The sequence below is a fragment of the Procambarus clarkii genome, chromosome 42 (genome assembly GCF_040958095.1).
Source record: "Procambarus clarkii isolate CNS0578487 chromosome 42, FALCON_Pclarkii_2.0, whole genome shotgun sequence".
Classification (NCBI taxonomy): domain Eukaryota; kingdom Metazoa; phylum Arthropoda; class Malacostraca; order Decapoda; family Cambaridae; genus Procambarus; species Procambarus clarkii.
Window position 1 is genome coordinate 21,109,430 of NC_091191.1, and position 13,903 is coordinate 21,123,332.

Consider the following 13,903-nt stretch of genomic DNA (forward strand, 5'->3'; position numbering starts at 1 on the left):
TTTGTGTCTGGAGAGTTTCTCATGAGTAGGCTGGCCGTTTTTCTGGTTTTATAGTAAATCGTCAGTTGTATCCTCTGATTTTTGTCTGTAGGGATAACGTTTCTATTAACAATATCTTTCAGGACCCTTTCCTCCGTTTTATGAGCTGTGGAAAAGAAGTTCCTGTAAAATAGTCTAATAGGGGGTATAGGTGTTGTGTTAGTTGTCTCTTCAGAGGTTGCATGGCGTTTCACTTTCCTTCTTATGATGTCTTCGACGAAACCATTGGAGACGCCGTTGTTGACTAGGACCTGCCTTACCCTACAGAGTTCTTCGTCGACTTGCTTCCATTCTGAGCTGTGGCTGAGAGCACGGTCGACATATGCGTTAACAACACTCCTCTTGTACCTGTCTGGGCAGTCGCTGTTGGCATTTAGGCACATTCCTATGCTCGTTTCCTTAGTGTAGACTGCAGTGTGGAAACCTCCACTCTTTTCCATGACTGTTACATCTAGAAAGGGCAGTTTCCCATCCTTTTCCATCTCGTAAGTGAAACGCAGCACGGAACTCTGCTCAAACGCCTCCTTCAGCTCCTGCAGATGTCTGACATCAGGTACCTGTGTAAAAATGTTGTCAACATACCTGCAGTATATGACCGGTTTCAAGTTCATGTCAACTAAGACTTTTTGCTCAATGGTACCCATGTAGAAGTTTGCAAACAGGACACCTAGGGGTGTCGACATGAACTTGAAACTCAGCCTTGGTGGCTCACTCAGTACTGAGGCTCTTACACAGGGGAATGTTGCCCACGATTTTTTTCTAGGTGGCGTCTGTTAACTATCGGTCGTGGCTGGACTATAGCTGCCCCTATCCCTCGCGGGCCATTTAAAATTGCCTATACTGTATATATATTGTGTGGTTTCAGTAAAGTTACTTCCATCATCTATGTATGTATTGCGCGGTTTAAGGATTAAAGAACTAATCATGCTTCTGTTAAGAATTAATTTTAAACTATTATTCAAATAATGTTGGCGGATGATTTGACTTCTATGGTATGAAACCGTGAGTGTCCTGCAGGCATCGCAAGGAAGCCTTACTGCACAGTTAGATTATAATATGATATCTATGTTCGTTTCTTTATTTGTGAACATAAGAACATGAGTCTACTTTAAGACCTTTAACATTCTTCTTGGAGTAGCACCTTTCCATTCTATACAAATGGATGTTGGGGGTTATGATATATATTGTGTAATGTGGAATCTCTCTCCCTTCTGTATCTTTCTGTAAATTTTTACTAATTTTAGTACATTTATGAAATGAAAACGATATATATATATATATATACTGTAACTCCGCAATTATCCGGGATTCAAACATCCGGAAAACGCCCTTATACGGCCAAAATCGTGATCGGATAAAGTTATCACAATATCCGGTCAAAATGGCCACAGGAACCGGATAAAAGCTGGTTTGGCCGGATGAATATTCGGCCATACCGTATTAATCCCATCTGTGGCTCTAGACGCATGGTGGAGGAGGGGGTTGGGTGGGTGGGTGGTGTTGGGAGGGTGGGAGGGGTGTGTCGGAAGGGACCACCTGGGTACAAGAATTACCATTAATTTTAGAACACTTAATCATAGCCAAAAACAAATGAAATAAGTACTAGTAATTATGTAATAACAAATAAATAAGTTTCCTAAAAGTAATGTGCACAGGCTGAAGTTTCCTTCAAAAATATTGAGTTTTTTTCCTCCTGGCGGCCTACATAACGTGCTATAGCTGCCCCACCCCAAGTGAACCCGTCCAACACTGGTCAACCCATGTGCGTCCATCCCTCGTGTTATACACAGTGCTGCCCCATTGGTGAAATATTTTTTTAAATAACTTTTTTATTTTCATAGTAACTTTGAACATTTTTGGTCAAGACTATGTCTGGTAGCAGCATCAATCATTCTGGAGGTGTTAAGAGGAAGAAGGTTGTCCTAGCAATTAAAGACAAGTTATGTGTTGTTCAACCAGTGAGGCATCACAGGCAGCCAAATGCCTTCAACAAGTGAGGCTTCACAGGCAAGCCAAATGCCTTCAATCAGTGAGGCCTCAGCAGCTGGCAGTCAAAACTAACTGTGCTTAATGAACTGTACCGTAATTTTAAGTGTTAATTTTAGTGTTGTGTTAGTATAGGTTACGTAAATTGTTAAGAATTCTTAACTTCAAGATGTGTGGCATCAATCAAGAAGACGAACACCAACAAGGTAAGTTGAGGTTTCTAGTTGAATATTTAATAGTTATATGTGGCAAGGCAATTCAAATTATGTTGTTTGTAGTATAAAAGTAGTTGGAAATTGTCACTTTTTGACTCGTAGATGAAAAAGTACCATTATCCGAAAAATGTGATAATCTGGCTGGGGGTCCTTCCCATATAGTCCGGATGATTGAGTGGAGACAGTATGTGTGTGTGTGTATGTATGTATGTATGTATGTATGTATGTATGTATGTATGTATGTAATTACCTAAGTGTAATTACCTAAGTGTAGTTACAGGATGAGAGCTACGCTCGTGGTGTCCCGTCTTCCCAGCACTCTTTGTCATATAACGCTTTGAAACTACTGACGGTCTTGGCCTCCACCACCTTCTCACTTAACTTGTTCCAACCGTCTACCACTCTATTTGCGAAGGTGAATTTTCTTATATTTCTTTGGCATCTGTGTTTAGCTAGTTTAAATCTATGACCTCTTGTTCTTGAAATTCCAGGTCTCAGGAAGTCTTCCCTGTCGATTTTATCAATTCCTGTTACTATTTTGTATGTAGTGATCATATCACCTCTTTTTCTTCTGTCTTCTAGTTTTGGCATATTTAATGCTTCTAACCTCTCCTCGTAGCTCTTGCCCTTCAGTTCTGGGAGCCACTTAGTAGCATGTCTTTGCACCTTTTCCAGTTTTTTGATGTGCTTCTTAAGATATGGGCACCACACAACAGCTGCATATTCTAGCTTTGGCCTAACAAAAGTCATGAACAATTTCTTTAGTATATCGCCATCCATGTATTTAAATGCAATTCTGAAGTTAGAAAGCATAGCATAGGCTCCTTGCACAATATTCTTTATGTGGTCCTCAGGTGATAGTTTTCTATCTAGAACCACTCCTAGATCTCTTTCTTTATCAGAATTCTTTAAAGATTTCTCACATAATATATAGGTTGTGTGGGGTCTATGTTCTCCTATTCCACATTCCATAACATGACATTTATTAACATTAAATTCCATTTGCCAAGTGGTGCTCCATATACTTATTTTGTCCAGGTCTTTTTGAAGGGCATGACAGTCATCTAAATTTCTTATCCTTCCTATTATCTTAGCATCATCAGCAAACATGTTCATATAATTCTGTATACCAACTGGTAGATCATTTATGTACACAATAAACATCACTGGTGCAAGAACTGAACCCTGTGGTACTCCACTTGTGACATTTCTCCATTCTGATACATTGCCTCTGATTACTGCCCTCATTTTTCTATCAGTCAGAAAATTTTTCATCCATGATAGAAGCTTACCTGTCACCCCTCCAATATTTTCCAGTTTCCAGAATAACCTCTTATGTGGAACTCTGTCGAAAGCCTTTTTTAGGTCCAGATAGATGCAGTCAACCCAACCATCTCTTTCCTGTAATATCTCTGTGGCTCGATCATAGAAACTGAGTAAATTCGATACACAGGATCTTCCAGATCGAAAACCATACTGTCTGTCTGATATTATATCATTTCTCTCTAGGTGTTCTACCCATTTAGTTTTGATTAGTTTTTCCAATACTTTCACTATTACACTTGTCAATGATACAGGTCTATAATTGAGGGGGTCTTCCCTGCTGCCACTTTTGTAGATTGGAACTATGTTAGCCTGTTTCCACCCGTCTGCTACGATTCCTGTACACAGGGATGCCTGAAAGATCAGGTGAAGTGGAATGCTGAGCTCAGATGCACATTCTCTCAGAACCCATGGTGAAACGCCATCTGGGCCAGCTGCTTTGTTCTTACCGAGCTCCTTGAGCATTTTTTCCACTTCGTCTCTAGACACCTCTATGTGTTCTATGTTGTTCTCTGGAATTCTTATTGTATCTGGTTCCCTAAAGATTTCATTTTGTACAAACACACTTTGGAACTTTTCGTTTAGTGTTTCACACATTTCCTTTTCATCTTCCGTGAATCTATTTCCCATTTTCAACCTCTGAATATTATCCTTTACCTGCAATTTGTTGTTTATGAATTTATAGAATAGACCTGGTTCTGTTTTACATTTGTCCGCAATCCCTTTTTCAAAATTTCTTTCTGCCTCTCTCCTCACTGCCGTGTAGTTGTTTCTCGCATCTTTGTATCGCTGGTATGTTTGGGGGTTCGGCCTCTTCCTGTATTGATTCCATTTTTGTGTCTTTCGGTCTCTAGCCCTCTCGCAATTTCTATTGAACCAATCCTGTTTCCTAGTTCTGCATCTCTGTTTTGGTATAAATTTTTTTGTGCCTTTATCATATATTTCACAAAACTTGCCATACATCTCATTCACTTCCTTGCCTAGCATCAAGTCTGTCCAATTATACTCACTAAAAAAATTTCTAAGGTCACCATAATGTCCTCTCCTGAAGTCTGGTTTTTCAACTGCTTCAACCTCCTTATTTTCTTCCAGCTTATAACGCATTGCATACTTTATTCCCAAAAAGACATGGTCACTTTTACCCAAGGGAGGAAGGTACTGAATGTCAAATATCTCTTCCTCCTTCCTGGTAAATATCAAATCTAGCATGGAGGGAACGTCCCCTTCCCTCATCCTCGTAGCTTGTTTAACATGTTGATACAAGAATGTTTCCAGGATGAGGTCTACAAATTTACAGGTCCAAAAATCTTCTGTTTTAGCTTCATATGCTTCCCAGTCTATGGATTTCAAGTTGAAGTCACCGACTATCAACAGTCGTGATCTATCGTTATCCGCTCTCGCTATAATCTCTCTCATTATTGTTATAAGACCTTCACGTTTACTATCTAGCTCCTCCTTTGACCATGTGCTGCTTGGCGGTGGACTATATGCATTTATCATCATTAGTTTATCATCCTCATAGCAGATCTCTAGTGCTATTATGTCAACTTCTTGTGGATTGGCAGTCATTATTTCCTTCACCTTTAGGTGTTCTTTTACCAGCACAGCAACGCCACCGCCTTTCCTAATTTTTCTGTCCCGTCTCCAAATTGAGTAGCCCCTCGGGAATATGACCTCATTTAAAATTACATCTTCAAGTTTTGTCTCCGTGAGTGCAACAATGTCTGGTGTCTGCAGCTGTATTACATCACTTAACTCCAGTATCTTCGATCTCACTCCATCTATGTTGGTGTATGCAATCTTCAGGAACTTGTTCCCCCTCTCCTTATTCTTCACTCCCCCTCTCTCTATTGATTTTGTTGGTTTGCCTTTATGTACCACTTTACTGGTTTGCCTACCCCTATCACTTTGTAGAAAAAAGAATTTATTTCTTCTTCATTCCTGCTCTCATTTAAATGTTTTGCCTCGGCGAGGTTCAGTTTCAGCTTCTTTTTCAGTTTCAGCTTCAGTTATGTGTGTGTGTGTGTGTGTGTGTGTGTGTGTGTGTATATATATATATATATATATATATATATATATATATATATATATATATATATATATATATATATATATATATATATATATATATATATATATATATATTTATTTATTATTATTATTATTATTATTATTATTATTATTATTATTATTATAAGTAATTATTAATTATGTTTATATTTTTTTTACAGTGCACTGGAATCCCTAATCAACTTCGCATATTCTGGAAAAGTCAAGATTGATGGTGCTAATGTACAAAGTTTATTAGTAGGGGCATCTTTCCTTCAACTATCTAAAGTGCGAGAAGCATGTGCAGATTTCCTCAAGCACAGGTGAGAAAGAAGTTATTGATTAGTAATATATATATAAAATTATATGGTATCTGGGTATACAGTATAATTCAATTCATTGTGTCGGGGGACAGGAAGCCAAAGGATTTGTTCATTTGATGTATCACGCTATTGAGATTTCTGTGTGTATTGTAGTGCAAGCCAAAGTGTATTCATACATGTTAGGCTTTTAATGAGGTCTGCCCCCCCTCCAAGGCTGAATTACTGACCCTGCCCAGGATACAACCCAACAAGAAGCTGACTAACTCCTGAGTACCTAGGTGAACAAGAGGCATTAGGTGAAAAGATTCCGTCCACGAAAAGGACGGTCAACGCCAACTCCTTCAGTTGGCTCTGCCTGACATTCGGGCCCCTGGAGGTGGAGGTGGACCTCTTTGCATCGGCATGCTCCTGGTGTCTCTCGATATATGTGGCGCCCTTCCCCAACTGCGGAGCTGTCACGGTGGATGCTTTTTTGGCTGGAAGGGTTACTTGTACCTCTTCCCTTCCCTGGTCCAGCTGTTGCTTCTGGTTCTGGCTCGATTGAAGTCTTACAGCGGGAGAGTCGTCCTTGTGGCTCCATGGTGGCCGGTCCAGCCTTGGTTTCAAGCGATGCTTGCTCGGTGTCTGAACTCAGGGTGTTTTCCGCAACTCTGCTTCTTCCAGCAAATCGTGCCGGTCTGGTACCTGGATGGTTCGATATACTCCTCCGCTCTTCACTTCTGGTCTTTTTGACATGGGTGTATCACTACTTGTATGGTGATCAGGTGGCTTCGTTGATGGTTTTCTTCTGCTGTCTTCGTCTTGGCGACAGTATGAAGTCTCTTGGCATTCTTTCCGCCATTTCCCCTCTCTCCGTAGGTTGTCTTCTGTTTGTCATATTAGTGGCCACCAATAATAGTCTCACAGTTATGATTTTGACAAAGAATTGCTCACCAATGATTGTTCTATCATGTACCATGTTTAAAATGTTAAGTACATAACAAATAGTTTTTCTGTGATCTTTTATATTATGGATGTGGGAGCTTTGTTTTTTCACATGGAAGGTCGGGATTGATTAGGGCTGATGGGTAGAACGAATTCCGTGATGAAACGATTTGGCCTCGCTCCGTATAGTTCGTTCAAGAGAGAACACCGTTGTACTGTATTTTATTATATTCAGTGCTGCATTTTCCCCTAAGGAAGAGTTTTTACTTCAGATAATATGTTATGTAATACATATCAGCTGTTATTTGTTTCAAGTACAAGGTAATGTATATTTTTTTATTTTTACAGGTTACACCCACACAACGTTTTAGGAATCAGAACATTTGCGGACACCTTGGCTTGTTGGTCATTGGTAGAAGCAAGTAATCGTTATCTTCAAAAACACTTTGTCGAAGTTTCTGTATCTGAGGAATTCCTGAATCTCTCTTTCTCAGATGTAAGAGAAATTATTTCCCGTGATGAACTTAATGTTCAAAGTGAAGAAAGTGTAAGTTGCTTGCTTATGTTCTTGTGTACCAGTATTAATTAACAAACATTTTTGTGATTAAAAAAATTAAAGCAAGAAAATTTCTTATACATTTCAAGAGTATGTTAGCATTATTGTGCCTATCTCTAATGCTTTATAATTGCTATATAATTTCATACAATGTGTTTTTCCACCTTATATAATTTGTCAACCTACACACTTTTCCCTTGTATTTTACCCAGGTACACTCCCTTTGTATTTGTTCAATGTTTAAGTCTATGACTATTGCTGGGGAGGCTCTATACTCTATAGGAGGCCTGGTCAAGGGCCGGGCCACGGGGACGTTGAGCCCCGAAATCATCACAAGGTATGGTGGCTCCTTGGTGCTTGCTGCCTAGCAAGTTTCATCTAATTAAATTCATGTCAGCTATAAATAAGTCTACTGGGGACCAGAGGCCAAAACCTTACCCCATCTAGAGAGGTGCAAGGAACAGGGGGACTAAATTGCCCTTACCGAGAAAAGGCCACCAGAAAGTTGGGCAAATCAAAGCAGACAACAGCAAGGTATACAATATGTATAAAACTGGGTAATGAAGCCCCGAAACTAATGGACTTCTTGGTGGTGAAACACTTTAGTTATTCCTGTGCACCTTCCTCTTCAATTCCCAATCATGTGCATGGTGCAAACCTTACAAGTTTGCTGGTTAAACTCCGCTGCCTGCCTCATTGCTCTAAGGGTCTCAGTTTTTCAGATAAATGCTGACCATCTTGGACTGTTTTTGTCTTTTTGGTGGCTATTTGTTTGTGTATTTGTTTTGTATTTTAGTACAGTGATACCTTGGTGTACCACTGCCCTAGATTATGAATTTTTTAGTGTACGACGTCAAATTCATAGTCAAATTTGAATTGGTGTATGACATTTTACTTGGAAGACAATGTCTGTTGATAAGTGAAATTACCTAAGTGTAATTATCTAAGTGTAGTTACAGGATGAGAGCTACGCTCGTGCTGTCCCGTCTTCCCAGTACTCTTTGTCATATAATGCTTTGAAGCTACTGATGGTCTTGGCCTCCTCCACCTTCTCACTTGTTCCTCTAACTTGTTCCAACCATCCACCACTCTGTTTGCGAAAGTGAATTTTCTTATATTTCTTCGGCATCTGTGTTTAGCTAGTTTAAATCTATGACCTCCTCTTCTTTGAAGTTCCGGGTCTCAGGAAATCTTCCCTATCAATTTTATCAATTCTTGTTACTATTTTGTACTTAATGATCATATCACCGCTTACTAGCATGTCTTTGCACCTTTTCCAGTTTGTTGATGTGCTTCTATGGGCACCACATATGGGCACCACACAACCATTGCATATTCTAGCTTTGGCTTGAGGTTATCTTGAGATGATTTCGGGGCACTAGTGTCCCCGCGGCCCGGTCCTCGACCAGGCCTCCACCCCCAGGAAGCAGCCCGTGACAGCTGACTAACACCCAGGTACCTATTTTACTGCTAGGTAACAGGGGGGATAGGGTGAAAGAAACTCTGCTCATTGTTTCTCGCTGGCGCCTGGGATTGAACCCAGCACCACAGGATCACAAGTCCAGCGTGCTGTCCGCTCAGCCGACCGGCTCCCTCCCTGGCTTAACAAAAGTCGTGAACAGTTTCTTTAGTATATCGCCATCCATGTATTTAAAAGCACTTCTGAAGTTAGAAAGCGTGGCATAGGCTCCTTGCACAATATTCTTTATGTGGACCTCAGGTGATAGTTTTCTATCTAGAACCACCCCTAGATCTCTTTCTTTATCAGAATTCTTTAAAGATTTCTCACATAATTTATAGGTTGTGTGGGTTCTATGTTCTCCTATTCCACATTCCATAACATGGCATTTATTAACATTAAATTCCATTTGCTAAGTGGTGCTCCATATACAGTGGTACCTCGAGTAACGAATTTAATCCGTTCCATGTTCGTCATGTGAAACGGACGTCATACAAAACGAGTGTCCCCTATGTAACCAGTGTGATGCACTGTGTTTACTGTGAAATTCCCCCAGTGTGCATGACATCAAATGTTCCCCAAAATATAATTTTTCTTTGTAAAATGATAAATTACCTTCCCTGAACATGTCTATGTAAAAATAATTACCAAATTCCACTTACTTTGGCTGTGGGGACGTGGACAAGGTGCGCTGTGACGTCATCCGGGCCTGGTCACCCGTGTGTGAAGCATTCAGACACGGTCGCGCGGGACATTCAAGCACCGCGTTTTGCCACAAATATATTTTCAAATATTTTTTCTATGTATTTCCAATGCGGTTTTATTTGTTTCTTTTATCGTATATGATGCATATTTGTGACCTTTACAATATGTATACAGTAGAATGTTCATAATTTTCCATGGAACTGTGGTACATGTGTCAGTAAGGTGTCCACAATAAATGTTTATTGTCACAATATTACGTGGTAAAAATTCACTAAAATTACAATATGTACAGTTTCACATACTATTTACACAGTAACACACTGTATTACACACTCAGTACTTTGGAGGTGGGTAATAGTCAACGAAGTAGTCCATGGTATTCACCACGACTTTGCTCTCCTTGCACCAGCTACAGATAGATTTTCGTTTCCTGTTTCATCGTTCTGTGTGCTTGCAAATAACGCACTCTCGTGCACCCTTGGCTTTAGTACTTGTAGGTGGTATGTAGGCAAGCTTGTAAAGCATAAGGTAGTATTGAAACAATTATAGGAAAAGCTCAATTTTTTTTTTTTTTTTTTTTTTTTTTTTTTTTTTTTGAGATTTGTAAGGTAGTCTTGAAAAGATCGCTTTGTAAGGTCCCACACAGGAAGAGATTCAGCTAGCTTTAAAGAGTGTCCATCAGTCAGGAAGAGATTCAGGTATTCTTGAAAATATCTATGGACAATACCACCATGGAAGCCACTAACCCTGTTCATCTATGCTACTTGTATCAGATGCATCATCACTAAACGCAGAAAACGATTCATCTATATAAATTGGAGATGGCAAGGGTGGGGCTCAGAGCTACAACTGGATACGCTCGCTGTATCATCCTCATAGGTGCTGTATCACTGGCATCCGACTGTTGTGTTAAGCCCTTATTGCGCCTAGCTTCACCTATGTTATGACCCTTATGTTCTTCAAACAATAGGGTCTGAATTGCACCGACTGAGCGCAGTCTTTCAACACCGTGTCGGACAAGTGTTTGGGAGCCAGAGGCACGTGTGCCACAAATGGTTGCTCACTCAGTACTAACCCAGCCAGCAGCCCTTGTCTTTCATATTCGTTATAGAAAAGGTTCGTTCAGTGTTTGTTGGGTAGGCTGCTCCATTATGACAATCTTTGTCATAATGGAGCATAATGTTTGTTCGGCCTACCTGCCGAACAAACCTTTTTGACATTTGTTGTATATCAGACATTTCATTTCTTTTTTCCTACAAAAATGTCAATGCTTTGCAACATCTCAGCAGTCACCCCTTTATATCCCAGCATCATTAGCATCTTTAAAGAAGAACAACATAATTTATGTGCATCATCGGAGGCGTCTAAGAATGTGCAAGAAGCAGCACGACCCCACCATGTGGTGTTGACGTTACTCAAACCAGCGTTCGTCATACGGGACGATTTGACGCCGATCGAGCCGTTCGTTACCCAAAATCTTCGTCTTTTGGGGCGATCGTTATGCGAGGTACCACTGTACTTCTTTTGTCCAGGTCTTCTTGAAGGGCATGACAATCATCTAAGTTTCTTATCCTTCCTATTATCTTAGCATCATCAGCAAACATGTTCATATAATTCTGTATTCCATCTGGTCGATCGTTTATGTAGATAATGAACATCACCGGTGCAAGAACTGAACCCTGTGGTACTCCACTTGTGACATTTCTCCAGTCCGATACATTAGTCTGACATTAGCATATCAGCCTGGGATAGCCCCAGGGATCCGACGGGGCTTCCCCCTCCCCCAGAAAGTAAATTCATTAATAACGATTATCCTTAATAAAGGAAGATAAATAACTGGACTATTTGATCCACAGATATGTGGAAATTATTCCCTGTGGCGGGCTGTTGATGCAACATCACCATAAACAGTAGGAAAGACTTGGCACAGTTATTACGCAGTAGGAATGTATTAATATTATTTCACTACTGATTATTAGTATTAGTAAATATAATTATTAGTACAGGAATTCTTCTTAAAGTACTAATTGTGAGTGATTATGTGTTGGAAATTTCCAACATCTGGCTCAGTTGGAGTCTTACCACGGGAGAATAGTCCTCGTGGCCCCTTGGTGGCCGACCTAGCCTTGGTTTCAGGCGCTGCTTGCTCAGTGTCCAAATCTGGGGCGTTTTCTGCGGCTCTGCCTCTTCCAGCAGGTCTGAGTGGTCCGGTATACTGCTGTTCGGTCTTCCCTTCCACTCTTCACATTTGATCTTTTTGACACAGGTTTATCACCATTTGTATGGTGATCAAGTGGTTTTGTTGATGGTGTCCCACCTGAGAGCTTCGGCTCGGCGACAGTATGAAGTTTCCTCTCGTTCTTTCCGCCATTTTCTCTCTTCGTAGGTTGTCTTCCGTTTCTGATTGGGTTATCTTGTCCTTTCTGTCTTGGCTGTTTTAGGACCGTCATTTGATGCCTAATACTGTCGCCTCGTATCATACGGTGTTGGCGGAGTTGCTCCACCTTGCGTTCGGGGTGAATGTTGCTTCTGCCCTGTTCTGGAAGCTTTCTTGTGCTTTGTTTTGCCTCCTGCCTGATTGTTTTAGGCACCACCTGAGTCATTCTAGTCCTTGGACAGTGTGCTCTCCTATCTTTTTTCTCCTTGGTTCATGATGGCCCTTTCGGTTCAAGATTGTGTTTCCAAGACTGTTTCTATCGGTATTGGCCTCTGGGGATTGAGTCGATGAGCTTCATACCCTCCTCTGGCGCAGGGGTTTCTGCTCCTTCGGTCCTGGTAGTCGGTTTGTTTGGTTGCAGCCTTCTTATTTTCTGGCGAAGAATGAGATGGTTGCTTTCTGGAGGAGTCCTTGGATTATTGATGCTTGGTTGGTCAGGCTGTGTATGTATGATGTGTTGTGCCCAGTTGCGGCTCTTCGCCGTTACCTGCGCACTTCGGCTTCTGTGGCCAGGGATGTACTTTGGGTTGATACGCTTTCCCTCGTTCCCTGTTCCAGGGCTTGTGTCTCCCAAGTTGGCCACAGGGTTATTAAGTCTAGCCAGCCTGCGGTCTATCATCGTGCCCATGACGTTAGGAATTTGCTGCATTGGCTGCCGTGTTTGGCAACATATCTTGGGCTGATATTCGGCTGCAGGGGAATTTTGAAGGTCAAACAGGGTCTGGCCGCCTGGTATTTGGTTAATGTTCCTGGGCCTGGGCGTTCTTGTGTTGGTTTGGGTCACAGGTTGCAGCCCATTGTCTCAAGTTTACGTTGAGAGCTCGGGTAAGTACCTCTTTTCCTTATCTTTGGTCATGTAGCTCTAGGGAGTCAAAGGGGCTCTGCACTGAAAACCATCATTGAATATAATGAAACACCATTTTCTGGGTGAGCCCTGGAAGCTCCCTGGCAACCCTCCTTCCCTCCAATATGCGGTTTTCGCGTGATTGATACTTCGCCTCCGAACTTATCTTCCAGCCTCCGAACAGCAGACTGTCTGCTGACACAATCTGCTGGTAGTGTGTGCGCTACTATGATGACTTGAATTTCATTACACACTCCCACCAGAACTGTTTGGTGGTTCATGATTGTGTAAGTAAATGTACAGTACATAGTTATATATAAAGTATGAATCTAATATAATAACACCAAAAATTGAAGGTTTATTGTTCTTTAGCAAATAATATAGTACATATCATAGTGACATGAATATATGTGCATACCTATGATCTACGGTACATATTCTGTGATACAAATAACATTATTTACTGCCCATTGTATCATTGCACTTGCAAAATGATGGTATATCATTAGAAATAGGAAGAAAATAATATGTATACAATGCTTGCAGTTAGAATTTCAAGCAAAACATGCTGAGCCAGGCTGAGCTCTTGACCACATGCTATGAGTTTACCAAACCCATCAGAGCGGCTTAGAGGTTGCGACTGGTGATTTGTCGGTGCGAAGTTTCCTTAATTGGTGTTGCATTGTATAATAAAAAATGCCTGCTAGGCTGAATGCTAATTTGACATGTGTTTGTGTAAAAATATTTAATTTCATGTACAATACATGCAAAATTCTGTTTTAATTTTAAGCAGGTATTTGAGGCTGTCATGGCTTGGACGAAGCGAGACCTGGACCAGCGAAGTCACAGCTTGCCAGAGTTGTTAACAAAAGTACGCATGCCATTGCTAACCCCACAGTACCTGACAGACCGTGTTGCCACTGAAAACTTAATCAGATCATCTCATGAATGCAGGTAGGTGTTGATTTTTGTTACCATAACTAGTGCTATTTGTTTTACCTGATTATGGTTCTTGCCTGTCAATGACTATGGGAGAGTGAGAT

The 13,903-nt window shown here is 40.9% G+C and overlaps 1 protein-coding gene across 1 annotated transcript in view; it reads left to right on the plus strand.

Moving 5' to 3' along the window:
* Nucleotides 1–13,903, plus strand: part of LOC123748159 (kelch-like protein 18) — a 230,098-nt gene that overhangs the window by 108,523 nt on the left and 107,672 nt on the right. Inside the window, exons 3-5 of the mRNA XM_069339937.1 lie at nucleotides 5,795–5,935; nucleotides 7,208–7,406; nucleotides 13,654–13,814. Of these exons, the coding sequence (XP_069196038.1) occupies nucleotides 5,795–5,935; nucleotides 7,208–7,406; nucleotides 13,654–13,814 (501 nt within the window). The remainder of the gene's footprint in view (nucleotides 1–5,794; nucleotides 5,936–7,207; nucleotides 7,407–13,653; nucleotides 13,815–13,903) is intronic.